Below are 14,209 nucleotides of genomic sequence, written 5' to 3'. Positions count from 1 at the left end.
CAATGTCACTTACTTGGCAATTTGTCTCTAAATCCGCGTAATATCCGCCCCTTAAACCGCGACAGCTGAATGAAGTGGCTGGAATCGACGTGAGAGCTGGATAATCCACCCCGGGCTGTCCTGTCACGTCTGAGTACAAAGTGGAGCGTTATTAAATTTTATAGCGCTTAGTGTTATATCAACGTACACGCGGTCTTTCCACTGCATGTTTTCGCGAACATGCTTCTAAAGTATGAATATTGCGATATAATCGCTCGAACTTTTATACGAGTCGTGCGAGCTCGCGTGTCATCGATTTTTCCGCAAAATTCCACCGCGAAACGAGGACTTTGAAGCCAACCAGATATATATAGATCGGAGTTTAAAATCTGGCACTTCACGGGCGGAAGGGATGATAAATGAGCGATAGATTACCTGTCGCGTAGCGCGTGCGGAAATTTCGGAAATTTAATTTGACGGACGTATATAACGCGACGCGAATTACGTCACGGTTTTGGAGAAACAACAGATCGTACTAGAATAGCCGTGGCACGAAGTCTGTCCGTAGAAAGTCTGTCACTTTAGCGGAAAGTCACGAAGAGCACGTCGTAAGCACAATCGTTCGTAAAACGAAAAATTGCACTTCGTGGGAAAGCAGAAACGCAGTCCGATCGCCCCGAGATATTCGCACGCATTCAATGACTTTCGCTCTTACACGGACCCCTTACGTAATTTCTGACGCTTCGGTGAGATGATTTGGAGGATATGTGCTCTCGTTTCCCTTTTCCGCGACGATCGAAACGGTGTCGCGTGTGATACGGAATGCTTCAAATTCACCGAACAAGCTTTACGATAAATTTACGGTAAATATTTACACATACATGCATCTTGTAGAAGCGCTCGAGAAGCATTTACATGACTGTACATGACGTTATGTTTACATGCAGAGAGCAAATAATACAGCGTGCATGATGCAAATGCATACATGGGAAAAGATAACACTGCGAAACGCCGCAGAAAAAAAATAGAATAAATAAATATTAATTTTATGCCCGGATAGAAGATATGAGCAAAGGAGATATTCATAACTTTTTATCCATATTTATGATACTTTACGCTCACGGTCATCTACAATTTTAATCCAAACTTTACAATTAGTAAGCAATTAATAAGCGCGGAAATAAAGTAGATAAATTCACAATATTACACACATCTCATGTATTTTCAAAAAATTTTTAATTGTTTCACAGAGAGTAATTTTATTATTTGAACGATTTCTATAGAGGAGAGTTTAAACGTTGAGAGTCAAACAATTTTTTTAAACAAATGATGAGATAGAAGGGAGAAATTTCGTAGAGACGCCAAAAAGATGAAACGTGCAAGGAAGGAGCACCAACGCTCAAAATAATAATACCCGCTCCTTTGAGCCACTCCTTGAGAAGGTCCTCGTTACCGAAGAAGACTGGCAATGGGAGAAAAAACGAGTCGCTTTAGTCAGGTCGTAAAAGAGAAAATATTAGCGATGTAGTCTCGAGGTTAGTAGGATAGTTCTGAGAAAACCTTGGTAAACTTGGTACTCGCCGTTCTTCTCGGGCGCCAGCCTTTTCACGATTTTCTTCAACGCTTCGACGTCTTCCTCGGATGCCTCGAGACTCGACAGGTCCAATTCCGTGAGGAACTCTGGCAGTCTCGCATGCTCGACATCTCGCGATGCCTGGAACGTAATACATTCTTAGAACGTAAAACTACTTTCCACAAAAGCACTCGAATTTCATACGGTGAATTTCACGAAAAGTATGCTACTTTCAATTCGAATTGTAAACCTCTTTGGTTGTTTATATTATTCTATTTCAATTCTTTTAATAATATTTTATTATTAAAATTAACATAAGCGTCTTTTCTTTTTAGAAAATACGACATTTTTTGCTTCAACTCATCATTAGTCTCTCTAGTTAAATTATGTCTCCGTCAACTTCTATATCATTTTAATATTTTTTATCAAAGTTAAAATATTTAACCATCAAAATTACTTTGATCAGAAACTTATAAAGTCAAGCGCGATCAGAATGTCAATATATCAGTTTTGCCTCAATTTTTTTCGACCAATGCAACCATTCACGATTCGCGAAAAATGAATAAATGAAGCCAGGATTTAGTTTGCCAGATCATCTATATTGAAAAGAATGTGCCAGAAAAATATCCCACTATAAAAAAAAATAATTCCTCTCTTGAATCCTCGCAGTACTCGGGGATATACACGGATATATATTTGAATCGCGGCGTATTTACGAGAAGTGTTAATAATTAGAGAAATCAATTTATGCACTTGCACGCCCGAACGAGTTGTGCGTTAAGCGCTATCGATTTTGTGCGTGGAATGAAAACCATATACGAGACGCGAACGAAAACGCGAAAACAAGAGAGAGAAACGCGGAGGTATATATCCCGCACGCACGCGATGAAATTCGATACTGCACAACTCGTATATATCCCATAGGGATGCTGAAAGTTTGATTAAATTTCGCTACACACAGGCCGAAGCACCCTGTTACCCCTATACGCGTTGTTACCCCCTTACGCGTATGCCTCGTGTAAATCACGGTTAATCGGTGAACGCGCTCGTTGTATCGATCTCGTTGCGTATTGACCATTGTCGCGTTTATTAGGCGACAATTACCGGCGACTTCAAAGCTAGGAACTTGGGGAATTTAGCATCGCAATTCTATCCTAGAGCGATTTTTCGCGAGAATTGTCATTCTCTCTCTCTCTCTGTAATTAGATCCGAGACTCTTCCGCGTAATTTAAAATCCGCGTCACATCCGTAAAGAAGCGAAGGGAAACATAAGTTCGCGTTCACCAAAGCTTTACGCCCTCTTTCCGAATCGATCGCTCGCGAATCGTAAATCGTCGCAATAAGCGTCGCGTTACAACAACCCCCTCCCGTACGGAATTCCACGAAAGTTAGATTGCATTACTTGAAATAAGGGCCGCAGGGACTTTAATTACTTAGCCGCCTAATTAACTCCAAGCGTTCAAAGAACCGCCTGATTGGAACCGCTCGGTCTTCAGATTAGCACCGCTTGAATATTTACGAGAACATCGCGTTCGGCCGCGATTTTACTACTACTACTTCTTTATACGTAAAATTAAGAGAAAATCCACGATAAATATTCCGACCGGTGTTTTTAAACTATCGATTAAAAGCTTTTGCCTCTCTCGCGCGTCCGGCGAATCCGCGAAAGTCGATATATAGCGAGAAGGATAATTTGTGAATATAGAATAAGGACTTCATCGTCTGTGCGCCAACTTTATGAGTTGTACGAAAGTCAGAAATTTAATATTAAACTTGGAATATCGTGTATTGTACTGAAATTATCACTGTGTAACAAATTAAACAACATTTTCATGAAATTGAGAATAGAGATTGAAAGTTGCGTAAAATTGAGATTAATTATAAAATTAATCTCAGATTTAACTAACAATAAAGTTTCAATTGCAACGGAAAAGAACAATTTACCGCGTAAATAAACTAGAAAGAAAAATTATATAATATAATATATTAGATAATTATATATATATATATATAAACAAGTAATCAAAGGGATCGATTAATAGACAAATTCAAGCCTAGACTACTCACGCGAAAATAATTTTATATTCTAAGAGATGTTGCGAAAAATAGCAAAAAACAGCACCTTAGCCAGGGTTATTTTTCCCGTCAGAATATTTGACGTTCTCTGAATAAGAATGACATACTCCAATCTAATTTAAAGTTAAAAGTATTCTGTAAGAATATTGTAATATTTCTAATGGAATCTCTAGGTAGTTTATTTTTATAAGATTAAAAGATTTTTGTATTCATGAGATAAATTCATCTCTGATATATAAATAATTGAGCTTTCAGTGACAAAAATATACGAAAATATCTCTCTTTATTCATGACTATTTGAATATAAAAATTGATATAAGATGATTAACATCTTTTATATTCTCACATCAAGATATAAATACTATACCAATTAAAATTATACCAAATGCAGTTGTTATTTAAGAAAGAGAGATATATCCTACTACTTTAAATTACACATCGATAAATGACAGATATATAATAGATATAAACAATCGAAAGTAAACATTAGAAGCATATTGCCGTTTTTATTCCGTAACATCTCGTTATAATAAATTTGAGAAACAAAAACAAATGCACTTACCCTTGCCTCACAATGGCCAGGTGTGTAACTAGCAGCGATACCTGAAAGTCGGAAGCGAGAATTAGAGCCGGGATTAAACAATCATGTATTTCGCCCTGTGCGAAATTAGGTCACCGAGTCGCGGTCGCCTATAATCCGAATGTTCCACACACAAGCTGTTCTATAGAAACCGTAGCATATATTTGTATAGCCGTTGCATTCGTAGATTCGTACTACAACCTTATGAAAATGGCGGACGACAGTAACGTCCAGGCCGTTCCCATCGTTGAATAAAGAAGCTTATCAACGACAAAGCATATACCAGCAGGATCGCATACGATCGATACGCCCGTATAATCTCGCGGGTATTATGATAGAGATTGCATATATATATCGTTTCCTCTCCTTTCTTTATTCGACACAGATAAACTATACGTAGAGCAAGATCATAGATGCATATGTGTGCATATATATTGAAAAAGAAAAAAAAAGAAAAATAGTGAGGGTGAGAAAGAAAACATTATATCGAACTTGTCAAAATTTATTTCGGTTCATGAACAATTCTGTTTTATGACTGAAACCAGCGCTTTTTACATATTCAACAAAAAAATGGTTGCTGAAATGGTTTTTTTTTCAAGAGTATTTTGAATATGCGTATCGGGAAATAACGGTATATGTATAGAGATGCACATATACACATAATATCGATACTACTACATATATATCGATAGGAGACCCAAAAAATGAAAAAATAACTATAGAAAGTGAAGAAAACATGAAATGTTTATTATAAAAACGCTCGCTCTCTCTTTTTTGTACTTCAATATTTTTAAATTTTAGATCAGACTTGAGATATAAAAATATTTGATTATCTAAAGCATCTTTGTTACACACAGAGTTAAAAAAAAGTGTTTCAAGAATAAATGTAATATATAATTATAATATTTATTTCTTCAAACATTTAGCAATCGATTTTAAATTGACTTTACTTTGACGAGATCTCTTAAATCGCGAGTTATTGTTATAAGGGTATAGACCGTTGAAAATTGAGGAAATATTGTGATATTCAATTAAACTGTCACTATTAGATGAAAAAAGTGGTAAAAGGATTTGTAATCGAGAGAAAGCGCGTGATAGCCGTGACACGTTATATAAACAGAACGTAAAAGCTCGGGTGGAGTTCAGGGGCCATCGCCACTTTGTTGTTTTGCGCACATTTGACATGCCGGTATTAGAAATTCGCGTGGTATTTAATAAAGCAGGCGATACTCTATACTCCTCGTCATCCCAAGCATACAAATATTTTCACCGCTCTCATAAAAATGCTTTTCGCAATGCATATACAGTTTGAAAACAAATTGTTCAAGCGGCTCATATTTATATCTATATATTTTGTTTAATTGTAAAACATATTTTTTTCGATTCTCGAAAGCCTCATTATCGATTCTGGCAATGATTCAAGCACTTGAAACTTCTCCAAAGCTTCCGAGAAGATAAAAAGAAACTTAACGACATCGAAAATAAAGTCATACCTACGGAACGTTATTGGAAAATGCTAGAACGCGACGGAGTACTAAAGATGGGTAAAAAGTGATAGGACGAAGTCGTAACTTGCTCCGCGAAATTTTCTACGAGATCGTGGAGAACGTGCAAAGTTTCAGGGTAAGGTAAGCGACGAACTTTCACGGCGATGAAAAATTTTCCGCGCATACTTGCGCTAAGTCCCGGATATCGAATCGCGCATTTCCAACGAAGTAGTCTTGCGAACTTTTCTACTTCGCTGTGTCGAGAGGTTTCTCAAACGTTATTCAGTAGGTCCTTCACTTAATCCAATATTTCTCCATTTCGTTATTGCGACAGTAACACGTTGCGGCGCATGAAATTTTATGGAAAAATCTTATCGGAAGTACAGAGACAAATATCCTTGATGAGATTGAATATTCTTTTCTGCATTAATATTATTGTTCCTAAACTGATTTCTCAATTACTAAAATCTTTTTTACGCTAAATTTGCTTACTTGTAATTAATTACATTATTCGAAAAAATTATTTTTATCTATGTAATAATATTAATAATACAAAGTACCACCCAAAAGTTCTCAAAATATGTTAATAAATTAATATAAAATAAATTACACGTATCCTGTGTTATTTCACCATCACTTTCAAAGTAATCCCCTGACAGCGTATACATCGATCTTAATGCTGCCATGATTTGCGTCCTGAAAATCTTTCTTCGTCAGAGTCTTTATTACGAAGAATTCGCAAGGGGTCAAATCTGACGAATAAAAGAAAGATGGTTACTGTGCTGGATGCCAAAAACTGTGTTTTAGCAGGAGACGTGTGTGTTGTCGTGATGAAGGATCCAATGCTTTGTGCGCCATTTCTGTGGACATTCCTCCTGACGGCTTTTTCCTCTTTTCAAAAATAAAAATCAAAATGGAAGGGTCGAAGATTTGACAGCGTATAGGGGATATCCAAACCAAATAGCGGACAGTGATGAACACTCTGACGAAGAAAGTTTTCAGGACGCATTCAAATCATAACAGAAATGTTGGGATTGATATATACGTTTTCCAGAGGACTTTGAAAAAATATCAGTGGTGAATAAGATAAGTGTAATTTATTTTATTAACATATTTCGAGAACTATTGGGTAGCATCTCATAAGCTAAAATTACATTAATATCTTCGAAGAATGAACGAAAGATTTAATGACAGATAAAACTTTAATTTTAATTAATTTATACTGCAATATAATTTTCACGAGCGCTGTAGGAATATTTATTCGACAGAACACAATCAGGTTTGTAAATAAATAAAACTTAATTGCCTCTCATACGGTTTTCTCTTACATGGCTTTTAAGCATGCCATTTCCCCGAGAGTCTTTTGTACGCAAATTCCCCGAGAAGGCAAATAAAATTTCCATATTTCTACGATAGAGGCAACGACAAGCGGGGTGACAAATGCCGCGTGAATGGTCGGTGAGTCAACAACATCGATCTTCCTGTACCGCAGATTGTATGCTCCTCCGCGCAGAAGAGAGAGAAGCGACGAGTATAAACGGCCATAAATCCCGGGCGATCCCTCCGTCGGATTCACCTTCGCCGCGGAAGCAAATCCTTGACTTTATCCACGCGCGACAGGATGCCACGACGCTCCCACGCTTGTCAGAGATATAGCTACACGATTGGTCTATAATTATCGGCCACCGAAGCATAGATAAGCGGTGGCGATAAGGGAGAAAAATAATAAATAAAAATATCGGATAATCTTTCATACACATCTATATATAAACACACCCCCGCGCAGCACAACTGATTGTGAGATTAATCGTTTGTCCACCACTGATGGCCGATGACCATCACGACGGTGCGCGAGCGCAAATGCCATTTCGCCGATTGTATCCCCGTATTCGCGCCGATCCTTTAAATGCCAGACAACCGTGAAGAAGATAAAGGACGATAAAAAGAAAACGACCTCAATACGTACAAGCACGAAAGAGGAAATTTTTCTTTCATTTATTTGTCGTTGAATGAATTGATTCATTGAAGAATAAAGCTCACGAATCGTGCGAGTGTGTGTCGTGTAACATACATTTGTTTCTCCGATGGCGTTCCTTTAATTAATATCCAATATTCATTCGCTTTTCCACCGATAGATGAAACGAAGCAAATAAAAATTTATACGTAATATTCGACGTAATATAAAATAATATAGTAATTTGCTAAAAATCTGTTTTATCTAAAAAAAATGAAATTATTTCTTGAAAATCTTATTTTACACATATATATTTAATTGTAGCGAATTTAAATTTAAAGAAATATTACAAACAAAAATTTCAGAGAGAAGGAAAGTATCTTTCTCTAAATTATTCATTTAACACAAATATAAAAAAAAGATATGTAATCGATAAATAATAATTTTCTATATAAATATGATTTCTATATAAATTCCTGAATAATCTGATTATTCAATTTAAACAATCTAAATAACACAGCAATATATTAGGAATTTTTATTGTTGTCCCATTATTACAGGAAAAATAATCCGGTTGAAACAAATATGACTGTTGCTACAGTTTCTTTGATATTATTGACTTATCAAAAATGTATGTGCAATATCATAGAAAACATACAATGGAAAATAATTTAAAGTATACTTACATAGAAAGAAAAGGACCACAAGGCGCAACATGTTTGGTAGATCGTCAGCCACGACTCTGCAAATAACATTAGAATATAATTTATTGAACAAGTATAATAATAATATCGTAATTTTATTAATGATATAATATACACATTTAAAATAAAAATTTCTTAAATCAGAATAAAACGAGAAGAACTCGCTCATTGTTATAAATAATCAAATTATATTAATAGAAATAATCGATTATACAGTATTTCTCTCCCTCTCTTTCTCTTTTTTTGGAACGAGCAAAATGTCAGATAAAATGGAAACTAAAATAGTGTATCGATGTGTAGAACAGCTTTGTGAAATATATTCTGTGTTTCCGAAACAGAAATCTAATTAAAAGGTAATTGTTCCAGGAGAGCGGCGCGCGTTTCAGAATACCGTGAGCAATATCGGTCTATGTCGGTCGATGAGGTAATAAGCAAAGAGATAAGAGAAGGCAGTTGAAATTTCAGGAGGAAAACGCGTGCGCGTAGGAAGCTGGGTCCAGATCGAAGAGCTCGAATCTGGAACGGGCGCATAATTATGTACGATAAATATGCAATAGCGTTAAGTAATATATGGAGCGGTCGCTCTAGTTCGTGATAATGATTGATGGACACACCTATCGACATTTCGCAACAAATAGTTACTTTGGCCATTTCGAAAATTGTTTCGAACACGAATTCGGTGTTTATTAACTGTAATTTATTTTAGAAATAGAGAAAGAGGATCTCTTGCGAAGAGAGATATATTTTAAAAGAAAACGAGAATATATATATATATATATATATATATAGAATATTTTTATTTTTATTTGCTTCAAAAGGTGTCTGTACATATTTTTGTATGTGACATTCTTGTTGACAGGAAAAAGAAACGTCTCAAAGAATTCGTGAAAGACGTGAAAGAAGCGACACCGATTTTGAAACACACTCTGTGTAATCTATTAGAGATGTGCGAGAAGTTTAATGTTAATACTTCAACATACAATGGATTGCGACATGTGTCAGTCGTGTCAAATATCTTGCCTCATCGTGAACAAGCAGTGAACGCGCAATGAATGTGTATAATTGCAATCTGCGCGTATAATTTAGTTATGCCGAACGTATACGCAGCTCACCGATTTAGACTCAATGAACAGGTCGTTGAATCGTGAATTACGCGTTGCTGACTTCTGCATCGAGAACCATTATTATCGATATAATCGCATCCTTGCTCACGCGAATGATACAATCGGAGCCTGGGGCTAGGTCGACGGCTTTACACAAGCATTAAGAGAATACAAGCATAAAGAGAAATCTCTATTCGTATACGCAATAATTTAATAATATAGCCGTTATTTAAACGTGATCTTAAAGACATTTAACTGAAAGGTTAAGGAAATTATTAATTGATTGAATTGGGGAAAAAATCTATAATTACTTATTTCTCGATGTGATTTTATAGTTTTTCGCCAAAACTCCAACGTACACCGTATCTGGTAATTATGTACGGAATTGTAAATTTTATCAAATTATTATTTAATATATTAATTTTATCAAATTATTATTTAATATATTAAACATTTAAATATTTTTTTAATTAATAAGAAATGAGACTATGACAACATATAGAAAGATAAAAAATTTGTGCAGTGTAAAAACGAGATTTGCACACACACATGTACAAAAAATAAAATAAAAAAACAAAATAACCAAGATAATTTTTTTGCTGAACAAAAATAAAATCTATCTCTATCTCTGAATCATATCTAATAGCAAAAATTAACTTGCCGAAACCCGGGATCGAACCAGGGACATTTAGATCTTCAGTCTAACGCTCTCCCAACTGAGCTATTTCGGCTTCTAATAAGTTAGGTCGTGAAGAACAATGATAAGGCGACTTTTTTCTATACTTTCTCTTTATATATATATATATATATATATATATATATATATATATGAATTATATTTAATAATAAAAATGATTTACCAAGGATCGAACTAAGTGAATATTTAATTTTTTACTCTAATGTTCTGCTAACTGAATTATTTCGACTTGCAATTATGTTCTATTTCGCAATATATTAATATGCGATTATATTATCGGAAATATTTAATTATCAGTTTAATTATTCACATTTAATTATCAATGTTTAATTAGCAATTTAATTATTAATGTTACGTTATCAGCACTGTATAAAGAGAGGTAAAATGAACAATTGTTAAAAAATGCTATTGCTAATATTCTCAGCTTTAAAATCAAGAATTCTTCTCCACTTACTAAACTGAAAAAGATTACAAAGAGAAATAGAAATTAAATTATTTAATTATTATGGAGAATAAACTTTATTAATTAAAACATTAAAAATATAGAGAAAAATTTGATCGTAATAGTTAAGCTAGAAAATAATACGCTTTTAAATAAGTTTTTAAATAAAAAATTTATTAATAAATTAAATTAATTATAATAAATTATATATTTATTTACATACATACATACATATATACAAGGTGTTTCTTAAACATATGTCAAAAATTCAAAGAATGATTCCTCGAGTCATTTAATGAAAATTTATACCTTTTGATGATTTTTTGAAAATTACTTTGTTTTGAAGATACAGGGCGATAAAAATTTATAAGAAAATAATACCTGTAAAAGTTATTAATGTAATGTTCAAAGAACTTCTTTATTGTTACCATACACAGTGATGCCAGATTAAAAATATTGTATTAATAAAAATAAAAATATAATAAAAATATTGTATTTCTTGTAAATTCTTATCGCCCTGTATCTTTGAAACAAAACAATTTCCGAAAAATCATCAGAGATATAAATTTTCATAAAATGGCCCCAGGAATCATCCCTTGAATTTTTGACATATGTTTAAGAAACATCCTGTATATGTACCTATGTATATGTGTGTAAAATATAAGCAATGTTTGTACATATTAAAATTAATTTGTAAAATAACAAAATCAAAGATTTTTTGTTTTTTTTGTAATCTAAATTTAATAAATTTTATTTAATAAACTTTAGCTTTATGAAAAATCAAATATTCATTAACGAATATAATATTAATAATTTGTGTTAAACATGATAATCTTGGAAAAGTAATACCTATAATAAATATCTATTACAAAATATATATCTCGATACACGAATGAAGCATCTCACAGCGTGATATCTTATTTAGTTTCAAAGTGAATGGGAGAATCAATGTATAATTTAGTGACGTTTAAATTTGTCAGAAATAATTTCCGATTAACGTTGGATTGTAGGATGTGAAATTATCCAATAATTTTCCTTTCTTTTTGTCACCACAATCACGATTTCGCCGCCTACAGTTTTCGTCACGATGAGACCTCAGTAATTACAGTGGAAATCGACAGATGGGCGTCTTATTTCCAATGCAATTTAAGCAAAGTCCAATGACGTGATCACGACGAGCGTCGTAATGACGTACTTTCACCGAGACCAAGAGCTAATCTTCTCTTTTAGTCCTTAAACATCTATATCTATTCTATGTAGGGAGGAGCTTCTAGTCGCGGTATCACCGAACTCCGTTGAAATTCCACGGAAATCGTAGCAAATCAATCAAATTCCTCGAGTAGGAAATCTCGAGAGAGATTCGAGAAGCTGCACATTAGGGAACAAAAGGAAATTGAAGATGTAGGCTAACAACTGATCAGCTCCAACCTGTTATCCATGAAAGTCTTATGGGATTATTAAGAAAAGTCATTGCCATAAGGCGTTTATGGAAAAATTAATTACTCTTCGAGAGTATCTCTTTCTCAAAGATGATAACTTTTATTTTACAGATAGGTACATGTGTCTACTCAACTTGTATTTAAAGTTCACGTTCATATTTAAATATGATGACGATATGAATACGTTCATATGTAATTTCATCATCTGCTTCTCTTAGCAACTAACTAATGCATAATAGAAAGCTTATAAACGCACGTGCATGACTATAATGTATATAAAATAGAAAGCGCTCCGCACTTAACAATATTTTTCAATGTTATTTAATTAAAGACCATTGTATTATAACTATAACCATATACGTTGATAATAATGAAATAGTTATTGCAACTTTATATGATCCGAGATACAGTTATTTGCAAGACTAACCTAATATTTTTTAAAATTTCATAAAAGTTTTTTAATATAACGGAGAATGAAAGAGATAAAAAACTAACGCATAGAAAGAGATTTCTATATCAGAAAAAAATATCATATTTCTAAAATGATATATCTCTAGTGAATAATTTTTTTCGAATTTATTTTGATTAATTTCGCGAGCCAATGAATATCCCAGAATCGGGATTAATTTACCATCGTAATTATCGCAAATGTAATTTGAGAATACGATAAATGGCATCCGTATAATATGAGATATAACCGGATATAACGCTGTGTAAGTATATTGGCAGCATATTGAAAGTAAGTTGAGCATTATACAAGTATCTCTCGAGTAAAGTGTCGCGACCTGACTCGGGTACATAGGCTATACGGGATCGAATACGTAACTAACGCGGATCTTCTTCCTAGGAAGCGCGCGCGAGACCACCATTCAACGACGAACGAAAGTTTTTACTTTCGTTCGACGATATTAACAAGAGAGCACCCGTGCGAGAGCGGAGTCGGAGTCAAATAGTGGGACGCGGGAGAGATGCGCCGTTATAAAATCCGCGAGAGAGGAGTCATCGCGAGATGTAGGAGGAAAAGCGCGCTCTTTTAAACCGGCCTTCCCCCTTTCAGCGAATAGATATGGCGGACGATTAATGGACCCCGTTCGCACGAAAGAAAGTGAAAAATGCACAATCGCCGACAGAGTCGTTGAAACCATCTCTAAAGTCGTCGAGCGACTCAATGCGCCGCTTTCACATATGATTTTTCCGAGATTTTTCCCCTGTATATATCCTCTTACTTATCAATAATTAATTTTTTACATTCTGTGTAAAATTGCGAATATAATGATAGAGTGACGATTAGGTCGAGAGATCTCGAGTTAAGATTAATTGATCAAATTGAGAATTTTATTTTATGAATGAAGAGTTTTACATTAATTATTAAGATTTCAAGAAAATTAAGCTGTAACAAGGAGTAATATACTGAAATAGCAAACGACTCTCTCTCTATCAACTTTTTATCCGTAATGAAATCATTCTTCCATTATAATAAGATCAATACTCTTATAAAGTTGTAATTAATAATACAGTTTCAAAGTATCGACTTTTAAAAAAGACTGTAATCTTTTAATTAACGATACAACGAGACTTTTCAAACTTGCGGCTTCTCTCGGATTAAAAATAAGTCGAGTATTCTCCAACGCTATTGTTTCATTCCAAAATATTACAATAGTTCAATATACCGCGCTCGGATATATTGATTTTTCTTCATAGTTTTTATTAAAAAATTGCAACGTTCCTGCAAAATATTCTTCCCTCGATATCGTCGCGTAGCGATAGAAGAAATTGACATAAAATTGCTACGTAAGCGGAAGAAACAGTCGCAGTTATTGTCGACCATCAGTGTTGACCTTTAAATATGAAAAACCCCTCTGGTACGATGTGCCTCGCTCAACTTTCACCTTTTCGCATAGATGAGCTAGCTCGTGCGCGAGGAGCGCGGGATCATCCTTGAGAACGATCCTTGCCGTGAGCGAAAACACTTTCGTGTTCGTTCTTCGGCGCAACTTCGTGCGCGCTCGCAGTCCAGTCATACTTCGCCGAATAACTGAAATATCAGCACGAGATCATTGCCATTTTCTACAAGATTGCGAGGCGTTGCATCCGCTTTTGTCACGCAAACGTTTGACATCCGTGTGCGTTCATTCACCTATATAAATCGATAAAATACAACGGCACAAAAAAACG

At 34.4% G+C, this 14,209-nt stretch overlaps 1 protein-coding gene and 1 non-coding gene across 3 annotated transcripts in view; both read right to left on the bottom strand.

The window, feature by feature from the left end:
• Positions 1-14,209, bottom strand: part of Thw (chitin-binding domain protein thawb) — a 45,567-nt gene that overhangs the window by 9,660 nt on the left and 21,698 nt on the right. The window contains exons 2-6 of one of the 2 annotated variants that reach the window (XM_083031428.1): positions 8,336-8,391; positions 4,191-4,231; positions 1,540-1,693; positions 1,394-1,441; positions 14-129 (exon numbers count right to left, since the gene is read on the bottom strand). In XM_083031428.1, the coding sequence (XP_082887554.1) occupies positions 14-129; positions 1,394-1,441; positions 1,540-1,693; positions 4,191-4,231; positions 8,336-8,366 (390 nt within the window). In that variant the 5' untranslated portion in view covers positions 8,367-8,391. The remainder of the gene's footprint in view (positions 1-13; positions 130-1,393; positions 1,442-1,539; positions 1,694-4,190; positions 4,232-8,335; positions 8,392-14,209) is intronic. The other variant, XM_083031429.1, reaches the window with a different exon arrangement.
• Positions 10,115-10,187, bottom strand: Trnaf-gaa (transfer RNA phenylalanine (anticodon GAA)). Its single transcript has one exon. It is a non-coding gene; the product is annotated as a tRNA-Phe (tRNA).

The sequence above is a fragment of the Prenolepis imparis genome, unplaced genomic scaffold (assembly GCF_030444845.1).
Source record: "Prenolepis imparis isolate NDT839.2.m4 unplaced genomic scaffold, iyPreImpa1.0 SCAF_2, whole genome shotgun sequence".
NCBI lineage: Eukaryota > Metazoa > Arthropoda > Insecta > Hymenoptera > Formicidae > Prenolepis > Prenolepis imparis.
Note: the sequence above shows the minus strand (reverse complement) of the source record. Positions and strands in the feature narration are given on the sequence as shown.